The 26,340-nt window shown below is 36.2% G+C and overlaps 1 protein-coding gene across 2 annotated transcripts in view; it reads right to left on the reverse strand.

Moving 5' to 3' along the window:
- Positions 1–4,851: 4,851 nt before the first annotated feature.
- The window catches only part of USP9X (ubiquitin specific peptidase 9 X-linked), a 101,571-nt gene continuing 80,082 nt past the window's right edge, over positions 4,852–26,340 (reverse strand). For both annotated transcript variants that reach the window (XM_086766451.1, XM_010121384.2), the window contains 15 exons: positions 25,756–25,976; positions 25,175–25,365; positions 24,557–24,730; positions 22,220–22,361; positions 21,294–22,044; positions 20,650–20,773; positions 19,513–19,738; positions 18,261–18,390; positions 14,798–14,983; positions 12,852–13,072; positions 11,617–11,705; positions 9,259–9,415; positions 8,596–8,808; positions 8,055–8,150; positions 4,852–6,619 (listed from right to left, as the gene is read on the reverse strand). In XM_086766451.1, the coding sequence (XP_086622577.1) occupies positions 6,485–6,619; positions 8,055–8,150; positions 8,596–8,808; positions 9,259–9,415; positions 11,617–11,705; positions 12,852–13,072; positions 14,798–14,983; positions 18,261–18,390; positions 19,513–19,738; positions 20,650–20,773; positions 21,294–22,044; positions 22,220–22,361; positions 24,557–24,730; positions 25,175–25,365; positions 25,756–25,976 (3,056 nt within the window). In that variant the 3' untranslated portion in view covers positions 4,852–6,484. The remainder of the gene's footprint in view (positions 6,620–8,054; positions 8,151–8,595; positions 8,809–9,258; positions 9,416–11,616; positions 11,706–12,851; positions 13,073–14,797; positions 14,984–18,260; positions 18,391–19,512; positions 19,739–20,649; positions 20,774–21,293; positions 22,045–22,219; positions 22,362–24,556; positions 24,731–25,174; positions 25,366–25,755; positions 25,977–26,340) is intronic.

The following is a 26,340-nucleotide window of genomic DNA, read 5'->3' on the forward strand; positions in this document are numbered from 1 at the left end:
GCTACCTAATAAACTTCCTGCTAGAAATCAATTTGTCGGAGCTTGGGGAAGCTGGTGGTTCAGGCGACTTCACACTGGAGGGCTCACACTCCGCTGCTACCAGTGGTGTGAGCCCAGGCAAAGCACACTCAGCATCTCCAGTTCCCGAGGGATTTCACACAGCACGACCTTTAGTGAAATATTTCAATTTCTGTTATTTCACACAGCAGGACAGGTAGATAGAATTTGTGAGTATCATTAAATCTTGAAGACCTTTGTCTTCGTGTTTCTAAGCTTTTGAATTTTCTTCCATAAAACTTTCTAAGGACTCTAAAGCACCTACCAGATATTTAAATACAATAAAATATATTAACAAGTGTCCAAGTTTTCAATCAGCCTTCTTTTCCAGGGTAGATTCCAGCAAGATCTACCATTTTTATTCACCCGCAGAAACTGTTCAAGATAGAAAATGAAGCAAAAAAAACCAAACCCAGACAACACCCAATAAGCTACAAGCTATTTAAATTCAAGACTGCCACCAGTAGCACGAAGCTTTCATATCCCACACAAATTCCGAGAAGATTTAAGAGATGGCAAAGCCCGCCTGGCCAAGGCTGTGGCTGCTGCTGATGCACTGTAAAAAAGCTCTGGTTTGAAGAGCCAGGCTGCCTGGCAAACATGGTTCTTTTGTAGCAGCTAACAGCAAAACAGCAGGTACAGGCAGAAGAGGAAGTAAAAACATCATGGCAAGTGAAGGGACTTCATTTCAAGAAAACACAAAAATATTATATAGAGAAATGATCCTGACAATCCAGAGTGAGAAGCCTGGGAAGAAAGAATAGTAAGAAGTGATAGACAAGAATTTGGGAGTGATGGACAAGAACTGAACAGCATTTCAATAAATGATGCCACAAAAAAAGGCCAATACTTTTAAAAGCTGCATCCACAGAGGTATCGTTACAGAAAAGGAACTCAACTGCTTGCTTAACGGCTCAGGTGAAATCACATTTGGAAAGTGTTCATCCAGTCCCAGTCATTGTATGAAAACAGAAACAGCACATCATGCCAATGAAAATGGAAATGCAGAATAGGGAACTGGCTTATACGGGAAAAAATAATTTAAAGATTTTGCTCCGGTAAGGACTAGAGGGGACGTAACTGCAAATGCATCAGGGATGCTGCAAACTGTGCAGCTGACACTGCTTAGGGCAATAAAAACCAAGTTACTGGAACAGCAGTTGTAAATTAAGAATGAACATTAACATTACCAGACACTTTAAATACTGTACAGACAGAGAGAGGGAGGGAATGATCTTGCTTTCCTGCACGGGATATTTTTCTATGGTTTGACTTTGGATGAATTCACAGAACCTGTTTACTTGTTTCCTCCTACATTCATTATTCATAGTTAGCTCGTTGTTAGAAACTTAAAGACATTTGCACATTATTTTGACCACTGAAGAATGACACTGTCATTTCAGAATTGTGCTGATATAATTAAGGCTATATCAAATTCTTCTAAGTAAACAGCCTGTAGGTCAGTTTTATTATCAAAATGTGGCTTTCAAGAATTCTAAAGCTAAGAAAACAGAGTTGGGTATTTAAAATCTGGTGAAAAGTTAGCCCTTATTCAGGAGAGTGTTCTTCTCCTTCAGAAATTGGTTCTCCTGTGCTTGTTCCGATTTCATTGTCTGCAAGTAAGTGTAAATAAAGCAGGTAAGACAGCCACCTTTTGTGCCACCCACTGACTTATTTGGCTTGATCCCTGCAACATATCACCAATTTTCAACTATTAGGGTGCTGAAATCAAGAAGACTCATACAAATGCCGTTGAAATCCATGAATCCACCACAGCTTGTGTTGAAAAATCAGATTACAGGATGAGGATCTTTGAACTTAAGTGCTGGAACCTATGTCAACACACATCTGTGAGCAGCCTACCGTAACAGACACTACAGGAGCAGGACTGAACACTTGCTCTTGTAAAAAGGACAAAAGAATGGCTACTTGACATTTAAAAATAGTTAGTCCAAGGGCAATTTTTATACCTTAGAAGGAGAGGGGGTTTTTTTTTTTCATATACATATATATAGTATGAACCTTAAGAAGTAGAAAGTGACAGTGCTCAGACTGGGTTAAAGCCCTTCTAGTGCAGTAGAAGTGTCTAGTCTGTAACAGAGGGCAAGTCTCAGCGTAAACGTATGTATTCGCACAACGATCCCCAAAGACTCACAGAAGTAAGGTACAATGAACACCCTGGAAGAGTATGGAAGGCATACATAGGGCCTGTTGCTTGGGCTGCTGCTGCACAGCGATCTTTACTGCACTGGTGTGGATTGATTCTACCTGCAAGCCAGAAAGAAAACGTGCTGAGCTTTGAAGAGCCATTTGCTGTCATCTTCCTCATGAGACCACTTGCAAGAGCAACAGAAATCATGCAGAAGGATGTAGCTGGGTTTCTTTCACCTCGCTCTCTGTTTATTATTGTGCAGCACGCAGTATTTACAAGACGGTTCCCACTTCTTTCCCAGAAAGCCTCTTTTGTCTTGCTCTAGACAAAAGGCAGGTTTAGATTTTATTCCCAAGACCTCATGGATGTGAGAAAAGTGGTATTAGGAACACGATGGGAGAGCATAGCAAGAGAGAAGACAGGGAGCCAAAATTACAGTTGTCTCAATTACACTGTGCTGGAGCAGGGCCATAAACAGGAAACTTCCACACCTCTCTTAAGAAATGCGAGGTCAGCATCAGCATCTCACCCTCCCAAAAATTAAGGTGTGCGTTCTTTCACCACAGGGGTGAATTTGCTTTCAGTGTGGATTTGCATGTGTGGACTAACAAGGTTTAACTAAGATATATAAACATTTAATTGGTTACTCTGCAAATTTCCTAATGCGCCACTTCTGCCTCTGATTTACACAGTTAGTCTTTTAACTTCCATTTGAAGTTAAATTCATTGCACTGAGAGCCTCACTGCAATGCCTAATAACTGAAACATGTACCAACAAAAACGTTGAGCCACTTTGCCTGGATATAGTTTATCAGCCTATTCATTTCTGGCAAAAGACTCGGAGGTAGACAAAATTTATTGAAACCAAAAATAAAGAAAATTGCTACAGCAGCCGATTTTCCCCACTAACTTCAGCAGAATAGCTAATCTTGTTCTGTCCTAGAACTTAAGAAATATATAGAAAATTCTGGAACTGAAGTGCTTTTTGATTATAAATATACTAAAACACACAAGCTAGGCACAACAAAATAACACAATTTTCTCACGTCATCTAAAGTGAAGTTTCAATTTGAAAAAAATATGAAATGTCATTGTGGAATTTAATTTCAGCAAGATATACTAGCTTTAAAAATAGAGCACTTAAATTTTGAGAGCTGGTAGTTAGCAGGGAAAATAATCTGAAAAATCCCAAGTCAAGCGGAGTCCTTTTCTGCTTATGCATCACCACAAAAAAATCAGGTTCTGCATGGCAAATTCAGCTTTGACTGAACCCTGTGCAATCTCACTGTCAGTGGGATAACTCAGGTGTAGTTTGTGACTGAAACAGTACATTTACTGATACACAAACAGCAACTGGATTCCTTTTATGTCTGGCTGTACTGATCTTTTAACATCGCACAAGAGCAAGTGTTAAAAGCTTATTTCAGTCACTAAACAACCACAATCCAAATGTACAAGAGGGAGAAATTCTGCTTAGTACGGTTATAGATTTCCCCCTAGGTCAAACTACACATTAACCATCATATAACACCACCTATGAATTTTCAGTTTCTATGTATTTGATGTTACATTGTAAGAAATGTGAGTAATTGCTTTGCTTATTTATTGGCTCATTTTATGGAAGACCAGAGATTCCCTAGTAACTGTCCTAAACGGAAAACGAGACTGAAATTAGTGATGGGGGAATTCAATCTTTAGGCACTTTGAGGACTACTATTTTGAAGTGTGCCATCACCAATGAGGTACTGCGTATCACCTGAAAATGACCGCTGCTAAAATGCTGGGACAGTAACACGCATATGAAACTTTTTTCCCACACAATACTTGTTAAGTACAATTTGAAATTGTTTTGCCTAGAGCGAAGCAAACATTGCACCTTTTACTATAGCCATCCTTTTAAAAACGGCAGCTGCAACAAGCAATACAGGCTATCCTTCTTCAGAGTCACAAAGATGCACAACATTCTCAATTTGCCACCTGGAAAACAAGTGCCACTGCAGTCACTCTCAATTCAGGGACAGAGGTGTGTATGACTGAAGAGAGTCACAGCCTTTAAGTGTCACAGGTTTGACATGTCTCTACAATCATTGCACTATTAAAAGCAAACACATTTGGCAAGGCTGAACTATATTTTACCTATACAGTAAAAAATACATAATGACCACCTCTGAGATAGCTTGTTTAACAATTACTGGTCCAAATAAATCCAAACTATTTCAACTTGAGTACTCAGGGTAGAATTTTTGAGTTAAAACCTCCAACAAGCATTCCCAAACATAAATGGGAACACGCTATCCAAATTTATGAAGTTCAGGTAAAATGGTATTACTAAAAAACTATGAAAAAGTTGGTATTAACTTGAGCACTAGGGAAAACATGGAAGCACAAAAGTGATCATCGCTACAGAGCATATTCAAAAATCTTCCTGTGTCCCTTATTATACTAAATGCGTAAGAATGCACTCGCAACTGAATTTCCCTCTGTTCATTTCAAAACTACAGATCTTTAATTTGATAAGCAGCTTTGTTTCTATCAACTCATTTGTAAAAAACACCATCAAGCTTGTGCTCATTAAATATATATATGTATATATAAAAACATACAAAAAGTACAAGAGAAATCACATTAAGAAACTTTTACAGTGTAATTGTCCTGATTATTTTATTCTTAAGGGCCAATTTTTTTTTTTGTGCACAGAATCTCAATGTGACTGTTGTTCCAGAATTCAGCATAGTGCCACTGCACAGAATTCACCTTTCTGTGCAGTCCAATTAAAAAAAAAAAACCCAAAACAACACACACCACAGGACAAAACATTCTTCTTAAATCAAATTCTATTTGTGAATTCAGCAAAATAATTTCTATAAAATAAAACAGCAAAATATTTAAATAGTATAGGGTGGGCTGTATCTGTTTTGCAGGGGTATTTGGTTTTTAGACAGGTTCCAAAAAAATTACACACATTCAAAGTTACCAATTTTCATTTAAATACAGTATTTACTGATGCGTTTCTTGAAGTCTTTAAACAAATGTTTATTCTGGAATAGAGATACCTCAGAATTGTATTTGACTAACCAGTAGTTTCTTTTATAATTAAACCCTGCTTCTAATGTTAAGATTTCCTGTAAAATGGATAAAGAGCTAAGACAATTCTCGCTTTCAAGTAGAACTGTGAACGAGCAGAAAACCAGCAAGTTAACTTGGTGCAGTGGCACTCACAAGTACTGTGTGACTTTGTTGACTTCCACTTCACTGGGATGCAGTAGAAGGAAAGTGTCAGAAGTTTATCTAATAAGCTCTACCAAAGAAACAAAACAAGCACACCAAATACAGTCTATTATGCTCCAGGCATCCTGGCATAGCAAATTTTTGCATATTTGTTTTAAATCTTTTAAATTCCTATTACTGAAAACTAAGTGTTCTTTATCCCACCCAGAGACAGAACTGTTAAACATCAGAAGTGAGGAACATATGTGAAACTGAAAACCACTTGTTTGTCACATTTTCCCTCCCCATTTTATAGTCTAGGTGTAAGAAGAAAAAGTTTGAGCAATGCAGTTGTCACATTGGGACAACTGCTGTCACGTCCCCCCCCCCCCACCCCCCCCCTTGGCTACACTAACTTGGTGTGAAGCCATGCTAAATGTTACAGCATAACTATAGCTTCAAAGTGATTAACCTAATACCAGAATGAAAAAGGCAATGAAAAAAGATCTAGAAACAATGTTACATCACCAATTTTCCACATCAACCAAATAATTAAAAGGTTACCAGCCATTACGTTGCTCATAGTAAAATCGACTCCAGTGGCAAAGAATTAACATGAAACTATTTTTGTGGTTGACATGGATAGGCTTTTTCGTAAAGGAGTTGATCCGACTGCCGTGAGGCAGGCAACACTGGTTGCAGAGCGCAGCAGATATATCAAGAAATTATTTTTTTGTTTTTGTAGATCTGTGAGTCTCATCAAGACAAAAAAAAAAGTTTCTTGCTCAAGAATTAACAGTCAAACATTAATATACTATATACACCTTTGCCATTTACACATTAGCATCAGGCCATTTATTACAAAACACTATACACTTTCCACTGCAGGCGGGTTATATATTGACAGCAATTTTCTGCAGATAAGACAGTGAATAGACTCTCCACTCCATGTTGATTAGGAATAGTTTTTCTAGTTTTAAATATTAGCCAGACACAGAGAAAGGTTGGACTGTAAGGCCTGGGTGCACAGTCTTGATGGAGCAAGTTAATTGATTATGTGCATTTTCACTAATCTTTCGTCTGAGGTGGGGAAACTTCTTCACTGCCTTCGTAATTTTCTTGTGCTCGTTGGCCAGTTCGCTGAGGGTTGTTCATATGATGTGCTGCCGGGCCTGTATATGGCTGTCCATGCACGTGGTTATTCTGCAATGAAGCATAAACATTTTAAAGGGACATTAAAATTCTGGACCATTTCCTAATCCGTTACTTGCTTTACCCCTTTACATTCAGATGACTGAAAAGTATGCGCAAGCACACTGAGCTTCTTGTGCAGCAATATCTATATGAACACACATCGGTTTCTTCATTCCTCCGAATCATGTCTTTCACTTACCTTTTTAATTTACACAGAAGGTAAACAAGCTTTCAACTTGTAACGATAAAAGGATTAGTTAAAGTAGTCATCTCAGTTTTTGAACAACAAACATTTACATGCAAAGCAAAAGCAGCAAGAAACTAAAAAAGGGAGACAGAAAGAGGCTGCCTATGTGCTGTGGACATTAAACTGTGCACATATTTTATCAGATTCAACCAGCTTGAATTTTTTCTAAAGACAACGGAAAAAGCATGCCTGTATTTACGCAGCATACTTTATTTTTTAAGACGGAAAACTTTAATGTTACAGAACTGAATGAAATCTAGACCAGCAGTTTTCTCCAGATGCTCTGTCCCAATTTGAAACATCATATGCACATCTGGCAAATGAAAACATCTCATCTACCTACTGTTTTGCGGAGTTTAACCAACTGCGGAGAAACTAGGAATACGAGGATTGTGTGTGTTAGTGAGAAATGCCATCTCTTGCAAGAAAGTGAACAGATCACACGGGTAATGGTGAGGTTACGGTATGTGCCTGAACTCAGAAGCTCAGAAAGGAGTGGGAAAATCTCCATGACTTACCAACTGCTCTGCTGAGAACATCAAATAAGGAAAGCAAGATGGAGGCAAGATGGGTTTGGGCAGGAAAGGAAATTAAATTAGCAGATTTGGAATATATAAAATGAATTGGAACAAAAAATGGCAACTTAGTGGGGGACCTACTAATTTAGTCAATTCAAGAAAAAACCTGGTAATGATTTCTTTCAGATCTGGCTTTCCACTGAAAGATACTAACAAAGCAGCCATTTAACATAAATACAGATTTAGATACTAGTGTTCATAGCACAAATTATATATAAGCAAGCCATCTGCATTTTTTCTGAAAGCTTTCAAATTACCTAAACTGAAATTCAGGCCTTGAGGCTTGACTTCGTATTTAAAAGCAACTCACAAAGTATTACCAATGTCAACAAATATGACAGAATCGACTTGAGTATGCACTGGACTGTGATGACATCTGTCCCTCTGCTCTTTCTATGGCTGATTAATCCCTGAACCGATAACATCAAAATTCTCACCTGCAACTCTGACAGCGAAACTGTTCCTGGCAAAATGGAGATGTATCTTTATCTTTATTCCTCCAAGTGTGATATTTGACAGTAACATGCTTCTGGCTAAATGCCTATAATTTAAGTTACCATAAACGCTAAAAGAAGCTACCCTGGAACTCTGAATAGATGGTTCAACTCTGAGCTTTTACCTGTTGATACTGGGAACCAGGTGAATGGGGATACAGCGGGGCATCTTCAGGTGGCGAAGACTCATGTTCATCTGGGGCATCAGGATCATCTGGTTCCTAAAGTTTGAAAAAACCCATTTAATTTACTTAGGTTAGACATATTACGATTATTCCATCCAGAACCAATCCTACAAGCAAGTGACTGTTTCAGACATACTTCGAGAAAAATTCCACCCCACAGTGTCACCCATGGCTGGTATTGTACTACATAAAAATTCCCACTATCAACATATTATTAGAAAAACAGACTCATTCATAACTACTTTAAATCAACAATTTCAATTCTATATTGCTAATTCTTTAAGTGACAGATGTCTATAGTAATACAAGTGGAAAAAGGCACAGCAGTATGTAACTGAAGCCAACAAAACCAGAAATCTGTATTTATAAAACACTTACAAAATGTGTTACCTCTATAATGACTGGAGACTGTTGCTAAGGTTAACTATTTATAGAAGCAATTTACTCAAATTTTTTACCAGAAGTCAAATTAATTCTTTACCTCCTCTGGGCAGAGTTCACAAGCTTTTGCAAGAGTCATTCTAGCACTGTGTGATCTCTCTAGGAAGTAGCCATTTGATGTTTCATTGCTTTGTATTGGTGGAGACCAATTATTATAGGTGTACTGCGGATTGCCAGTGTATGGTCTACGCTCAAGCTCGTCTCCAAGCCATTCTACTGCCCAGGTCCATTTTCTCTTCAAGTCTCCATTGCTCTGCAGATGGAAAATTAAAAAGTCAGAATTACTTTCTCTGTTCTTCAAAACAGAAATATTTTTCCCTTTCTATATGTTAGCTATTGGAGAACAGACTACCAACACATATGCTGCTGCTCAAAAGACTCCCTGAAATACTCTTTTTTGCACAAAGAAAACTTCAACTTTGAAATTAAGTCTGCAGATTTGCAGCTGCATCACAGAATCATAAGTGTCAGTTTAACTAAATTGCTCTCAATCCCATATAATGACCTTCTGATATAGGAAGGTTCAAATGAGTTGTACTTGGAAGTTGTCATTTCATCAAGGCAATGAAAACTGAATAACGATGGTGGGCTTTGTTTTGGTTCTGGTGTTCTTTTTTTTTGTTTGGTGGGGTTTTTTTAGTTTTCTGGTTTTTACACAGAACTGGAAAAGAAAAGCAGCAAGAAACAGAATGAAAGGTATCACCTGAAGGATCTGGTAGGCTACAGGACAGTTGCTGAAGAGAGCTACCATGCACTTTATACACTGGTAAGCTCTTTTCTGGTAATGATTCTTAGAGCGCTGAATGGTGTCAAACAGCCCATCCCTGTCATCCGGGATTCCCTTAAGTGCATTGTGAATCCTACAAAAAGAAAAATAAAAAAACAAAAACTTCAAGTGTTAGGGTTTTAGTATTTGAATTAAGACTTCTCAACAGAACGGTTACTTATGTTACAATTGCGCTTCCCAAAGACACACTCTTTCAGACGCAGTTCCTCTGAAGAGGAACGAATGGTACATATTTGTGCATGGGGATAAGGGACTCATTGCCTGGAACTAAGCCCACTTTCTGTGCCTTCTGCTTTCGACCAAAGGGTAGAGGGATTAATTGCCACCCTGAAACTGTGCAAGAACCGAGAACTGACATACTTTTGGCTTTGAGAAAAACCCAAGAAGAGGGCACAGAACCTACACTGGTATCTCGAAGAGCTACACTCACTGAGGAAAACCAATTGCTCTCTTTTCTTATAGCCCTGGCAACAGTCAGCAAACAGACTCCCGGCAGCCAGCAATCTAGACTCCATCTGTAAAATGATGATGAGTTTTACTTCAGCTGATTTAACTTAATGGTACTCGTAACACTATTACCACAAACTCAGCACTTTAACTTGTCAAATCAAGAAAAAATTTGAGAGCAGGTCTGATGCCAGAGAACAGCAGCAGCCATCTCACAGTACAAGAACACAAGGAGCACCGAAGGATGCACACTGCCCAAGATCACGTGTTTGTTTTCTACAAATAGAAGATATTAGCATTTACTATGAACAGTTATATTATTTGGGTTTTTGCTGAAAGAGAAGACAAAGATCATTAAAACTCTGTGACTATCACAGCAAAACCAAGAACAGGACAGAGACTAGTACTTCAAGCTACTGCCAAAAGTGGCAGCAAGAAATCAGACGATGACTGCAGCTGGCCACTTAATATCCCTCTGCTGAAGCCTAACACAATTCCAGCAAACACTGCTATTTCTGATACTTTCTTGAATACACAGTGATGTACATCTCCCAGTATTGTGAAAGCCATACTACAACATTTAACTGCCTTCAGACTCCATTATTTCAGACATAGCGCTACCTCAAACAACTACTTCCATGATTTCTCATCTGTGTTTCCACCCTAAAGTGTATTACTTTACTTCACATCTACAAAAGTATGCCCATCCTCCAGTGTTCTGTGGCCTTGAAGACATCTCACACAAGTATTTGTTTATCGGGAAGAAAACATAAACAAACTGCATTATATATGCAAAACTGAAAAGCCTATATATGTATTCTCGTCCCTTACCTAAGCTGTAAATCCTATAAAGAAAATGAAGAAGTCCCTCCAACTCAGTCTTCATGTTCTGGAGTGCAGTTAAGCCAGACCATTGTCTTCTCTTAGAGTATGTTCTAAAGTAAGGCTAGGCAACTGATAAAATCCTAAGAGTGTGGTCTACTTCTACAGGTTAAGCACATGAGTTCATTCCAATACCCTTATTGCACATGGCAAATGTGCTCTTACTCAAAGTATCTTAAATGTCATATCGGGCACGGTTGCAAATGATTCAGTAAATCAGATACTATCTATATTCACTTACTGTGAAACAGTGACATTTTGAAATGCTGACAGATAGTATGTTGATTACATTTATTTTGTGTTACCTCACCTACTCCTACATAAAACTCCTGAGGAACTGACTATTCTCTGAAATAGTCGGTATTTGCAATAATTACATTTTTTAAATCTCAACTTTCAAAAGCCTTCTTCTGTAGACATATAAATATTAGGCTTGAAACTGGACAAATATTAAATACACTGAAGTTAAAATTCCATTAAAAAGTGATCACATAGAGAATATTTATGTATGAAATACACTTTTCTCTCAAGTTCACACTTTATCCATGTCTTGGTATCACAATTACAACCAACATGCTGCTTAGTAAGACCAGGCTATCATTTGACCCTCTTGAATGAGATATTTCTAAGAATTAATTTAAGCATCTCACAGTAAATACCAATTAGTCTGGCCTAAGTGGCACATTCTCTTCTATGTGAAAAATCTTGTGTTTATACGGCCAAGTAGCAAATTTCTCAATAGTAAGGAACGTCAAGGTGGAAAAATTATAGATTTGTCTAAAGAATAGAGATTAAAGTGGGGAAAAAAAAAGTTTTATTCCTTTGATTTTATTTGATATATATTTAAAAAAAACCTCTTGAAAATATTAACAACAGAACCACTGGGAAAACAAGCTATACAAAACATAATAAACTTGAATTATAAAAAGACAGGTAAATACTAACCTGTGAGTTTGCCAAGAGTCCTCAATTAGTAGGATTTGCAGAAGCAGATCCAAATAAGGTCGAAGCTCATATGTATATGAATATGCAACCTTAAAAAGTGAAAATGCAGAGAACATAAGAAAGCATTCTTGGAAGCCTGTAGATCACATGGTGCAATACACAAACACACAATTAATTTGAAGTGAAGTTTACTGTAAATTAAAGGATATTTAAAGATACAATGAATACTTTTTTAAAAAAATGTTGATTGTGTCAAGGTTTTTTGGGGGTTGTGGTTTTGTTGGGCTTTTGTTTTGGTTTTTTTTTTTTCTTTGTTCTGTTTGGGGTTTGTTTTGGCTTTTTTTTTTGGAAACATAGTAGGTTTTGTACAGGACAAAAAATGTTTCCTCAGGACCTTCTAACACAATTGATCTAAAGTCCCCAAGCATGAAATGCTGAAGAAGCTACCTTAAAAAATACTTTCAGAAAAGCAAAATTACAAAACAGTATTTTTCACTAATATTGTTACTTTTAGACAGTATGTTCAAAGATTATCTTCAAAGGTTATCCTAAAGTGTAAAATACACGGCTAGCAAAATATCAGAAAAGTGATTTTTATTATGATTCTTTCAAGCGCCAAACAAAAGGATGTAGAAAAATGTGATGTTTACATGGAAAAAAAAAAAAGAGTGAATATAAAGATGAACTAACAGAAGTAAAAAAATTTATTTGCAGTGGAAAAGTGTGGCTAACCTTTCAGAGATTACAAAGAGAAAAACAAGACAGTCCCAAAGTTCTTTCCTGAGTCTGAAGCCAATTATGTTCTGCAGACTTGTAAAAAACAACCTTACGAACATACTCAAAATAAATGCAAGGGAGATCTTAGGAAATTATTCTAACTGTCCATGCAGCACAAGAAGCTCTTTTATGGATAATGACAGAAAAGCTGAAGGAAATGCTCTTGCAATACATAAAAAAAACCCCCTCAGTCTAATTGTTTTCCACCCTTAACATAGCATTCCTAACTCATAAGAGGTCGACTGCTTTCCTAAACTCATGAAAGGACTTCTCATAGTACTCCAACATGATGTATAGACCCAAAAGTTTAAATACTGACAGAGGATGCCACCACATTAAGCAAAGTTTATTTATCAAGCACCTATTCAGTATTTAATACAGCAATCCTATACAAAAATACAGGATCTTGCATCATACACATTTATATCCCCAGCTTTCTCCTAGCTTTTTATTTTTACCTGCCAAAGAAGTTCACTGAGGACAGTGGAAGAGAACTGAGGATTCTCCCAACAGCAGAAACGAAGCAATTTGATGGTCTCTTCAGAGTTGCTGCAATCTTCAATAATTTTCTTCACGTAACTAGTTCTTACAAACAAAATGTCTGCTACGTTCTGCTGAAGTGCCATTATAGGTTGAGATAAATTAGGGTCACCGTAAGGGTTGGCAAGTGGGGGATTACCTAGAACAAGCAGTTATTACAGATTAAAAGGTACTGAAGTACTTTCAGTATAGACACAACAAAATATAAATTGGTGCAATTCATTAAAAAACAACAGCTAGAGAAGAAACCCAAACTCTCCCTAAGAGTTGATTTTCTTTGAAAAATTCTATGTTATGAAATAACTAGTTTTCTGATTGTGAAGTCTGATACTTGCTGCCTGAGAGAGCTATTTCTACCTCTCAGTAAGATTATGCAGTGACAATCAAAGCAGAATAGCTGGAGATATGTTCATACGCAAGAAGAGAAATTACTGAGAGCTTCCTGAGTGAAATCCTCTTTTTTTCCTGAATTTAACTGCTTCACTGCTTGTGTAACACAGCACAAATATATCATATTTTAGAACACAAGGTCTATTTACTTCACTAGGCAATGAGAAAGGGTTCAGAGGAATATCTGTCAGAATAGTCTTGTCTGAATCTCCAGAGCATAGAGAGAAGCAATACACTCTTGAAAGAATAAAAATGAATAGATCTTATTTAGTAAGTTTAATTTTGTGTAAGGAAACATTGTTGATTTGCTCCTGAAGTTTCTAAATTTAGCAGTGTTTTTAGTTATTGTTTGAAGATGCCCAGAAGTCCAAGAGAGAACTTTTCTAGCTTAATATGCTGAAGAAAAAAAAATAACTTTACTCTGCAAATTAGTAATCATAATTAGTAGTCAGAGTAATGTTCATACAAAATAATTCTTTTTAGTACAACATTACAAATACAGTGAATATACAATTATTTTTCATAGGTGGAATATATTTCCAGTATAACCCTCAAATAACACACCAGAAACGAAACCAAATCAAAATTGACAAATGTTTCTGAAGCTTATTATAGCACAGTAAAATTTTCAGTTCATTAATCTTACTATAGCACATTCTAGCCTATTGACTTTATAGCCTGACACATCAAGCTGTAATGAGTTTGCCATTAAATAGCTTTTCTACAGATTCCTAATTAGGTTTTCTAAAATATGCTTAATAGAACATGTACATATATAGGCTATAAAGTCCATATAGCCCAATATTCTGTCACCATTTCTCAAAAATAACTGCACTCTATTCAACTACTGGAGATATTAATAATTTACACTGTGGTCAACCAATTTCTAGCTGATTCTTTATTTTTTATAAATTAAAGTGCTGGCTTCTGTTTGTCTCCTTGACTGCAAACAAACACCAAACCATTTTGAACAGCTATCTCTTTACTGCTAAGCAGAATTAGCCATTTCAAAGCCTGCTCTAGGGTTTTTCCCGTACACATTACTTTTGTACTGGTAACATAAAAGTAATCTATTATTTTATTGCCTACTCAGAATTAAATGATCTTCATGCAACTCTTTACAATGAGCTTAAACTATTCTATAATCATTACTATTTTGTAATCAACAAACTACCACTTTACTACTCAGTTGTTTTCCTGTATCTTTAACAAATAAGCCAAGAAGCATAAAATACAGAACAGATTTCTGTCTTGTGCTTTTTAGTACGCTGGTATAGCAAATCAGTTTTCCTTATGACAAAGAGATTTCTGTCTTTAAACAAAAGGAGTGGTTAAACATAAAAGGCAACAATTTCTCCAGCTTATCCAGTTTACTACACGTAACAGCTTGTCGTAGTTCAGCCCCGACACAGCTAAATATGCACAATTACTCACATTTTCATGTAATCTAAGAAAAACTTAAAATTCACTGTACCATTGATAGAAGACTGCATCCGCGATGACACATTGCAACAACGGATCAGTTGTGACACGACAGTGTATAGCTTCCCCAGTTCAGCATACTGGTATTTAATTGGAGGACCTGGACCTTCATCCAGAGCCACAAGCATGAAGGTTGCAGGAACATTTAGTTTCAGAAGTTGGGTCTTCTCTGCTACACCTTTATAGGGGAGAGGAGGGAAAATGAAGAGAAGAAAAAAAAACCCACTGTTTCTGGCACTGACAATACTTTTATTTTTTTCCTTAAAAAGAAAACTAATGTTTACATTATTCATAACTTTTCAGTTGCTGGATTTTATTATAACCATCACTTATACTGGGGAAAAAAAATAATCAGATCAGTAAAGATGCACAAGAAAATCATGTTCATCTGAAAAATCACATTGAAGGAGATTTGTAAATGACTACAATTTCTTAACACTGCTCATTAGCATCTAAGTAACTAGCATCTGTGTTAACAGCAAAGAATTAATCTTTCTATTGTGAGGCTCAGGAAAGGACAAGCACGCCCCACAGTATATTTCTTTATTTTTCCATCATGTCCTAGATACATCAATTACAAATTTAAGACATTTCCAACTGTGCTGTACTATGCAGTAACTGTAAATAAGAGTGACAAAATCAATTTAAGAAAAAAAAACTCCAAAAAATGAGAAAACCTCCAAAAGGAACCAAAACCCAACCAAGCAAAAAATCCAAACATACAGCTAGTTTCACTGCAAGAATACCTTGCACATACTACACAAGTACTTACCAGTAAATCTGATATGTCCCTTCTGATCTTGTATTCTGTTTCTCAATTTGGTTAAAAGTAATGATTTTTCATACATTTTTAAGTTTTGTCTTATTCTGAAACACAACTGGACCTTACCTGCCACCTTTCTGACAAGAATGAGGAATCCAGATAGCACCTTATAAGAGCTCTTCTACAGTATCTTTTTGATGATGTTAGTTTTATAGTAACATTCTTTGTAAAACTGATCTCTCGCGTGCTTTGACATGAACCATATACTATGTGATTTCTCAAAACATCCGACAATTTAATCTGTTTCACAGAACTTGGGGCGTTGCAGGAATGATGTATTGTGGCTTTTGCCAAATGAACACTCTACATCCATACAGAAACCTTCAGTTAATAGTAGTAAAACAAGCACAACTGTTTAATATTTCCATGTGTATCTTGCAGGGTGGACTGTGATAATGATCAGACTCAGAAATAAAATTTAGTTATACTTTCCCATCTGGCTTCTGAGTGCTTTCCTAGTCAGGGGCTTCAACTGCACTAGCTGACTATGAAAAGCTAGTAAAGAAGAAAAGGTAAGTTAGAGCAGAAGAAATGCATTTCTCTTCTCTGTAATGACATTAAGTCCACTCTGGGGGTCATGATGGAACCCTGCCTGACAGAGAATGCTTCGGTAGACAAAGTATATGAAAGCAACATACATTGTATGTGAAATTAAATTAACACAATTGCCCAGATTAATTTTACAGATAGGAAATTAAATTCCTTTCATGTGGGCAGACAATCTTAAAGAGCTTCCAGAACTCTCTGGGAGTGTGTCAATTGTATGTGGAAATACTGAAATAACTAAATTTGGACTGATACACTTGCTTAAGACTTCAGTCACAAAGTAACTTAATGGAAATTCACATTTATAACTTGCCTGCATAAGCTGATAACCAGCAATGACTGAGCTGCTCAGTGTTACGGGCTTTTTGTAAAATTTCCAAGGGAATGGATCTCCTAGCTTCATACTACTTTACATAAAAGGATGATAATGATCAACATATCTTGTGTTACAGGGAGAGAGTATTCTTTCACTGTGGAAGAATATCATATCTTGTTAGAACTTGCTGTAGAGAAAGACGCTTTGTCACTTAGGCTACCACATGTGAAACAGAAACAGGTCCTCGAGAGAAGACCCTAATAACAGGGGAAAGTAAGAATGCAGAGCTCTGTCACAATTCCTGTAACTACCTTCATCAACCCGAAAGTGCAAAAGCAATCCTTCATTCATTTGGCTTGCATTTCATTACTCTTAATTGCTCTTCCTCAGGCCAAATACACAAAGCAGGAATGGATTAACCCACTTGAGAAACAGTTTATTCAATCAATGATCAACTGATTTTCAGCATACTGATAATGCTAAGAGAAAGCACAATTACAGCTGTTTATCTGTATGCGAATAGGACTGATCTCAATTTAACTGCAAAAGCAATTTTTTGTTTGGAATAGCTACTTCAGATACTATTAGTATTACTTTATTCTCATCTTAGTATACAGGCTAGTGACTTTCTATGCAAAGAACCTACATAATCCAGAATTTAATACAAGTTTTTGTATACTTCTAAATCTATACTTATTCCTGTTTTCATAATGCTGGATACAATTTAGATCTTGAAAAAACATGGTGAGGATGAAGTGACACAGACAATATTTCATGTGCGATCACAACAAAACTGATAACCATCTCATCTTGGTTATATTGTCGCGTGTGTATAATAGGTCTTAAGTGTAGCACCTGCAAATACAGGTAGTCCTACTAGTCTTGCACTCAAAGGTGCTAAAAAATGCATTCATTTGCGATCACACTCAATCTCTAATCTTTCATCAGAACATTTAGGACTCTAGTCCCTACGAAAGGAATCACTGTCTCAAGCTTAGGAGAACTTTACTTAAGCCTTCCTATATTGCAAAGCCATTGGCTTTTCTTGTCTCTTTATCTTGGACAAACTACAATACCTGATAAACTTACAATGGAATTTCCCAATTCCTGCATTCTTTTACATCATAATGGCGTCTATGGTGAAAGCATTCTGGCAAGCAATAATGTCTAAGAACAAAAACAGACTGAGCTATTTCCTCAGCCTCCCAAAGAGTCTTTAAAGGGAAGACAGATACATAACCAGTGTTTTGCATTCATAGCTGTGAACTTCTAAGGTGAACTAAAGAAATTAATATTAAAAGGGCAAAATTGGAATATACAGAACAAAATATGACCATCTGTACTGATGTTTCCGTAACATAGAATTATGCATCTCTTTTTTAAAATTTTATACTCCTCAACTTCTTCAGACTCACACCAGTCAACAGCCCCACATGCTTCTTGAGTCTCATGACCTCTCTGCAAAGGAGCCCTGAACAAACCATCATCTCTCTTGCCATTTTTTCCAACCCCACACTCTCTTAGAACAACACATTCTTATGGCTCCAAGGTTACTGTGTTAATCTTCCAAGGATGGCAGGAAGACTAAAAACTCAAACTCCAAACTGGAGGAACACAGATACTCTAGAGAGCGTCTACATGGCATTTAATGATAACAATCTGCTTGAGGTCAAAAAACTGGATTTTCCTGCTGTTACCTGTGTAACTGGTTCATTAATAAAAAATAGCTTATTACAGTGTCATCAGTATAAGTGTGTGTAATTTGCTTACCTAGATTGGCATACATCACAAACAGATTGAAATACTGCTGCAAATGGCGCCCATGTTCAGATACTTCCCTTCTTAGAAGATTTAGTACCGCTCTCAGTAAGTGATCACTTAAACTTAAGTTATCATAAGCCTATAAAAAAAAAGTTTTAATATTAGGGACTGAACCTACCAAATCTTTATTGATGTTATACTTTCTACTATGGCAGAAAACAGAACTAGTTAAAAGGTATGGGATTCATACAAGCTCCAAAATAGTAGCAGTTGGTAGTCTTCTGTATCTCACACACAGTTAAGACAGACATACAGGGACTAAGACTCCCATCACTAAATACCAGGTATGTGCAAGAAATTATGCAGGTATAGAAGCTTTTTAATGGAGCTTTTTCTCTAATAGCATCTAGGCTCAAATACTCAGAAAAGCAGACAGAGTTCCACCATGAACTTCACAGACTAAGGCAGACAACAAAAACATCTCCACAGGTGTATCACAAGTACCTCATGAAATAAACCACTGTTAAAGCATATGTAGCTTTAACTTAATACAAATTCTTTTGCTGGATATAGTAATGAAAACATTCGGAGAAAGGAAGTGGAACAATACAAAGAAAAAGTGTCTTACTGTAGACTTAAGGTTGATCTTTTAAATCTTTTAAATTTTAATACAGTTTAAACAAAAACACTGTTATGACAAGCTAATATTACATTAAGCTTTCGGGGTTTTTTTGTCAGTTCTAGGTGTATAGAATTAGGTCTGCCTACTCCTATGCAAAGTTATAATTTTTGACAATTTCAATGTTGCAGGATAGAGGGGAAGAAACTTTGGGAACTTCTGCATGTTTTCATGGGTTTTGTTTGGTTTTTTGTTGGTTTTTCTCTCATTCATTTTTGTTGTTTGGATATTTTATTTGTTTCAGGTTTGTTTGGTTGGTTTTTAATTCTAAATGAAAAACAAGGGTTCACTCTCTACATGTTGCTATATTATAAGCCACTACTTTTATTTTGCAGATTTCGCACTCACAACTCAACTCACTAAAGTCTTCACAGACATTTACAAATGAGGGGAAACTGAAACCCTCTGACAGCAACTCCCACACAAATTGGTCAAGTTAACTTGATGTATATAGTGCAAAACAGACTGTACAGCTTTCCTGTCAACACTGACGCACCTACTCTAGAATTTACTTAACATTAAATGTTTATAATGAAGAAGAAATAATAAGTTTCAAAAGCTGTTCATTAGAAAATTAAATACCTGACTGGAAGGTCCAGGAGAGGCAAAAGGTGAAGGACATGGTCCATCTTGCAATGAAAAATGTGCAATAAATACTATAAGTTTTGCAAATGCACCCCTCACTTCAGCACTAGGGCATTCCAAAAGGTACTCAGAGAAGCGGTTTGAAACATTAAAAAGGACGTTGTGTGCAAACCAAAAGCGTACATTCTTGCTGTGACGAAGAAGGATGCATAACGCATCATACCTGAAATAGAAGATTACACAACTGAGAGATTATGACCAAACTTAGACATTAATGAATTTCGGCAGACATACTCTTTTGCAGAATTTGAAGAAAATACATGTTAAAGGCCATCCCCAAACATTTTTGCTCACAAAATGCTTACACTCAGATAAATTGTAGTTCCTACAGTAACACACACTGTTCCTAGCAATCACAAATTAAAAAGCTAAATGTTAAGTTTTTAATGGAAGTAACTGTAGCATTTTACTTCTATCACTCATAAGAACTAAGACAGGATTACATCTTCTAACTCCCAAGCTACTACTCAATGCAGGTCCTAAATTGGCAGCCGTCATTTCCCCTGTATCGGAACTGGGGGAGAGGGCGAACAGTGGAGAACATGTGAAGTGGATTTTATGAGCTGTGTATAAACCAAGTAACTAAATATGTAACCTATCAGGAATTTACATTCTCATTTACAGATCTAAAAAAAAAAAAAAATAAATCCAAAACCTCAAAAGAATAAAATATCTGTTCCAGAGAGGGTCTTGTGTGACTGTCCTTCTTCCTGCAATTATCAACTCTCTTGATCTCTTAAAATAACAGGAGTAACTTAGCTACTCTGAAAGTTGCTATCGGAAAAAACCTTCTTTTAAAAAGACAAACAGGACTTAAATCTGCTTCTTGTCTGAAAATGAATTTTGAAGCTGTTCAGCTCAGCAGCTTATTCTAAGGTTCAGTTTTCAGTTTCTTCCCAGTATTTTCTGTTCAAGTTTTCCCCCCTTTTCATGTGCACCTTGACCATGTATATGAAGGAATGGTGAAAATGGGACAGACCACTAACACCTTTTATTGTCATATGTATATAACCGGGATTCTTTTAACAGACATTGAACTTCCGAAACTGTAATTGTTTTTAAAAGACAAGATACCAATCACTAGCAGGGCCACGGACTATTTTCTTTGTATGAAATCCTGTGGTGAAGAGAAATCTAGCAGCAAGCTGAATACTAATCATAGTTATTTCTTCTGCTTCAGGCAACAGATGATCTTGTCCTAAAGAAAAATCAAAGTATTCGTGTAAACAAAGTAAAAGCAATTTACTTTTAATAATTTAACTGATTACAGATTACTGTTTTGTCTGACATTGTGTTCCAATTTTAACAGGAAACTTGATCAAAACAGCCTCTAGCTTCTGTAAAGTATCATTTCAAAAGTTTTAAGACAGTAACAAGTACCTGGAGGATAACATACGTCTAATTTTCAGAAATTCAGCATCTCACCTTTAAGAACTGTCTTCAGCAGAGCAGCCCACAAACTTAAGTGTTTTAACTTTACTTAGTGCATAAGCTGAATAACAGTTGATAGTTTATCGAAGTATTTTTTGCTAAATATTCTGGCATGTTATCACTGATTAACAACTCAACAACAGATGTTTAACTGCAGAAATCCAGAAAGACAGAGCGTTCAAAGCAGAATGCATAAAATTTTCACCAGCTAGACAAATTCTTGACAACATGAATGAAAATTCTTCTTGCAGTAAATCAATCTATAATTATTGCACTAACATACTAACCTGGAGGAGGATTTAAGTAGACACTATTACATGTAAGCAACTTCTTTATGAACTGGAAATATTCTAGGCTGTACTGCATACGGTTATGCATGAACTGCACATTCTGCTTCCGTACGCTTCGTTCAATGGCCGATGGCATTTTAATCTGATGGGGTTTAGTGGTGATAGTGAGTTCTGAAATATATTTTATTAGTTCATTGTCTTTGTCTATTGTGTCCATACGTTCATAAAAAAGAATATAAGCATTCCACCACCTCTTCTGGCGTCTGTAGGACATACGCTTCATCATATGATCAAACACTTCTCCCATGTATTCTCCACCAAAACACTGGTTTTTCATTTCTTCATCATCATCCATTTTACACTCAGTCACATCTCCATCATCAAATTTATACCACCGATTTTTCTCACCATCTCCACCATTCCTCTGGATGATATAAGAGTAATAGTGTCCACCACTGGCCTGGCCACTGTGTACAAGTACACCAACAAGCCTGTATTTCGTGCTCCCAGAATGTTCGTTTTCTGACTGTTCGTTTTGTATTATCTGATTTTCGGGATTTACATCATCTCCTTCCAATTTAGCTACGCCTGCCACTGTGTAAGGCTCCATGTCCAGCTCTCGTGGAAATTCAAAATAATCATTGAACTTGATTGCACATTCCCTTTCCCAGTCATAATCAAATCGTTTCAACTGGATTGCAAGAACTGGAGGCAACTTCTTAATCAACAAGCGTTTCACTGTATCAACCTAAAAAAGGACACGAACAGTTACCAGCTCTTAAGTTTCCATTCATATACTCTTACCAACAACCAAATTCAGCAGTTCAAGGATAACGTCTTTCCCTGAATATGAACTAAGGCTGAACTTGGTATGGCTGTAACACCACAGTTTTACACAGATTTCATACATATGGAATCATTACCTTTTTGTTGCATTTTTCACAATGATATGCATTTGCACCTTCCAATAAATCTCCTTTGACGTACTGTTCCAAAGAATCAAGAAGGTTTTGGTGATTTCTTATATCTACATTCAGAGTTGTGAAGGATTCCTCACATTCGTATCTAGCAAAGAACAGATAGATTAAGAGAACCGTAAAAACATGTTCAACTTTCATGTTTCACAGGTGTTACAAAACACCTCACTGCAAAAGCTTTATTCAGCATTGATGTCAACTTCTGGCAAAGGGAGCTAATCAGTAAAAACCAAAACAAAACAAAACTGAACTCTTTTTTATTGCAGTCTTCCTATGATCACATTACAGTATCTACATACTGTATTTTTTGATCTGCACTAACTACAGTTATTTTATCAAGATCATAGAAATGACTTGTATGCCTCAAGTTCACTGAAAAGATTGTGGAAGTTGAATCTTTTAGCACATACTGTTTTTAAAGTACCTAAAGTAGCATGACAGACTCTTGGCTAAATTAAGCTAGTAGAGAAGCACAGACGGCAAAGTAGAGTACTTTTACCATTGCTGAACTTTACTGTCAGGAATTAGGCTGATAAACACAAATATGTATCGTATCTAAAGACAACAGGTCAAACTCGATTTTTTTTTTTAAAAAGCTTTTAAATTTTTCTATCTGAAATATGTGAATAGCTGTCTTCATAAAACCACTTTGCGTATTTCTGACTAGCTTTGGTTTACTGTGTTGCGAGATGACCTTCAAACAAATTCCTAGCAATAAACCAGCAATGCTTGAGACACAACCAGTTAAGACATCTTTGAAACAATTATTATTTTTTAAAGATAAAGAAGCAACGAATAAATTTAAAAAGCTGCATCTATTCCAACACAACCCTGCAGGGCTTGTTCTCTGATATGCAATCAAGCATACAAAGGATTTTATAACAGTGAATAAATTAATATTTAGAAACACTCCAACCAAAACAGTAATACTCATTCATCTCTTAAATAACCTACAAATTTAGAAAGGCTGTTAATCTGTCATACCCCAATCCAATAGTTTGGTTTATCATCAGTTTTCTCCTCCCTAAACTACAATCAAGGTAACATTTTTATTAAGAAGTACAATTATGCAAATCCAGTAGAGTTCCAAAAAGACAGGCAATACTTCAGGACAGTACATAATATCAGGAATGAATAGTAACTCACGTTGCTTCATATCTGTATCTTCCATTTAATTACCCATTGCATGTAAAATAAAATCAGTGCTTTCATTTTGTCTTGTAATATTTCAACTTACTTCTGGTCACACATTTTAACCCATGAAACTTAAGATGTTCCACTTATAAGTTCTTCTAATTCACACATGAGCTCAACTGAAGTTGAAAGATTACCACAATAAAATCAGTTTGTATCAGTGTTTTTTCCTGTATTTCAATAGCTAATTGAAGGATAACACCAGATGACAGACTTTCACAATAAAAATAACTTGCAGTGGTAATGTGAGGAGAGATCTATATTGTTTAAGAATTACACAATCTGAAAGATGTAGTGAACACTAAGAAGTTAGTGATACAGAATTTAACACTATATTAAAAAGAGTCAACTGCTGAAGAAAAACCAAGTCCATCATCAGGCTATCTTGAATCCTGCACACAATTCTCATCTTTCACCTCAAAAGGCACATAGAAGAAAAAGTCTAAAGAAGTACAACTGTGTAATGCCTAGTTCTTTTCCTTCACTAGGCGTTTGTCATTGATCGCCATCATCAAGATAAGTCAGCTACAGACTTACAGCCTGATTTGGTGGGTTTTTTTCCATACTGTATATAAAGCTGAATTTCAGTATTCACATTCGAAGTTAATTAAAAATGCAGCAGAAATCTTGAGAAAAATACAAACCTTCTACATCATTCTCCCAAACTACAGCTTAGACAGTGAGTCTGAAAGGAGTTTTACTCATTGGAATTAAAAAGCCATACCACACACTATGGAAGACGGAAGACAGTAACAGCTGTTGGTCATGTCTTCAAATTTTATACACTGCATTTGGTCCCTAAGTTGTTTCACTTTTAACATAAAAAGCTGTATCTTTTCCTCCTTTGATTAAAACACAATGCTTCAGATACAGTCTGCTAAGTAGGAAAAATAACAATCAAGTATTTCAAGGTCCATGAAGACAAACTAATGTTCAGGCTGTAGAAAAAACAAGGTAGCAAATTCTATTAGTTTCAAAAAACACCAAAACCACATCACCACAAAAATCCGACTACTGACTCTTTAGTCACTTACAAGGACTCAAACACAGGTTGTTTTTCTGTAAAAAAGGAGAATCTTAAATACTTACCGATGTGGGCATCCTTGACAAATCTTCTGATCAGCAAAGGACCCTCCTAAAACTTTACTTAACATTGCTGGATGGCCCAAAGCTTTTAAAGCTTCATCTAAACTGTCCACCAAGGAATTAAAAAATTCTAAAGCATCATGTTGTTCACGAAGATTTACAGGTTCACCCCAAAGTCTGAAAACAAAAGCACATTCTTGTCAAATATTTTTTGTTTTGTTCTCCAACAATTTATTTTCTAAAAAAATATTATTCAAGCTACTAACACTTCCTTCTTAATGGGTAAAATTATTTATTGATTTGTGATGCATTATATCAACTGTTACTCTGTCCCTGACACTTACTTACTGGTACATAAAAATAAGCTTTTGTGTATAACTTCATACTTAGTTTTTAGTCTCAAGGCCAAGTACTGCTAGAATTCAAAATAACCACCTTCCTGTAAATTTTGGTTTATTAACAGACTTCTAGAGAATGTTGAAGAGGTAGCATAACAGGTAAAATGCTGAACAATTTCTGCTAGTTTACACTTAACATCACTATAATTTCTTCTACTACAACTAGTTTTGGTGCATTTCAGTGGCCCAGTGAACAGAAATCAATACTAAATTTTCTATTTACCTAAATTGTTTCCAAAACCCTCTTGGTACATAGTACTGTAGCCTAGAAGCTGCTAAATGACCAAAAATTACTTGGAGATGCCTCAGAACTCCAATATTGTACTCTTTTCTATCTTCTGTTTTACTCAGTGCTGGTTTGTCTTCATACTGATGTGGATAACCAAACACATCATCTCGTGGGTCAACATTGCTCTGAAAAGAAGAAGAAAATTTGTGCAATTAATTTTGATATGTAGTTGTCTTATAGCTAGTTGTATCCTGTGTTTAATTTAACATTCTAAGGTGTTTTATATTCTCATCTGAAGAAACAAATGAAGACTTTGTGTGCCGTAACGGAGTTCTAGTGGCAGAAATGGTGTACGATGCCTTCAAGTTCAAATCCATTAAGAAGAAGTCTGCAAACCTTGCTACTTGACGCTTTTGAACTGCCTCTCTGGCACCAAGTCTATTCAAGCAAGACATATTATGCTATTGTCCCCACTGCTAGCAGTGGAAAGCAAAGTGATTAGTAACTTGTTAAGATCTTTTCATAAAAAATAATTCTATTTTAAAGATAAGCAAGTTCTACATAATTAAATTCACCTCATTGTCCTGCTTTTCATCCCCAGACATGTCATCATCTACATCACTGCCTGTGCCTTCAATTGCAAGAATCCCATTCCTGATGGCTGGAATCATGTACAGCTGCTGAATGACAGAATTCATGTAACAAGTGGCACCAGCATTTTTCAGTCCCACAAATCCCTTTGGTGGTCGAGGCCCAACAGGTGGCAAATATTCCCATTCTGTAAGCGCTTCACAAGCTGAAAGAAAATAGCAGAATGCGATTAGGAAACTATTTTGCTTTAAAAGAATTAGACCATCAGTACAAAGGACAGTTGCTGAAAATTAGTATTAGTCTGTATCACACTGTAGTTTAATAAAAGAAATGTTCCACCAGAAAACTTGATTGCTAAAATTAACACAACTTCTATGAATGATAGTTCTATCTGTAACCTTAACATTACACTATTTTCTTTTACTGCGCAACTAAAAAGGTGGTCAGATAAAATTTTAGTCTATTTATGTATGAACAGAAGTTTTCCCTTGATACCAGCAAGATTCTTAGCTGAGGAATTCAGCTGAATGAATCTAGAATATACGACCAATTTATAAGCATTTCACAAA

Source organism: Chlamydotis macqueenii, chromosome 1 (assembly GCF_036417535.1).
Source record: "Chlamydotis macqueenii isolate bChlMac1 chromosome 1, bChlMac1.mat, whole genome shotgun sequence".
Taxonomy (NCBI): domain Eukaryota; kingdom Metazoa; phylum Chordata; class Aves; order Otidiformes; family Otididae; genus Chlamydotis; species Chlamydotis macqueenii.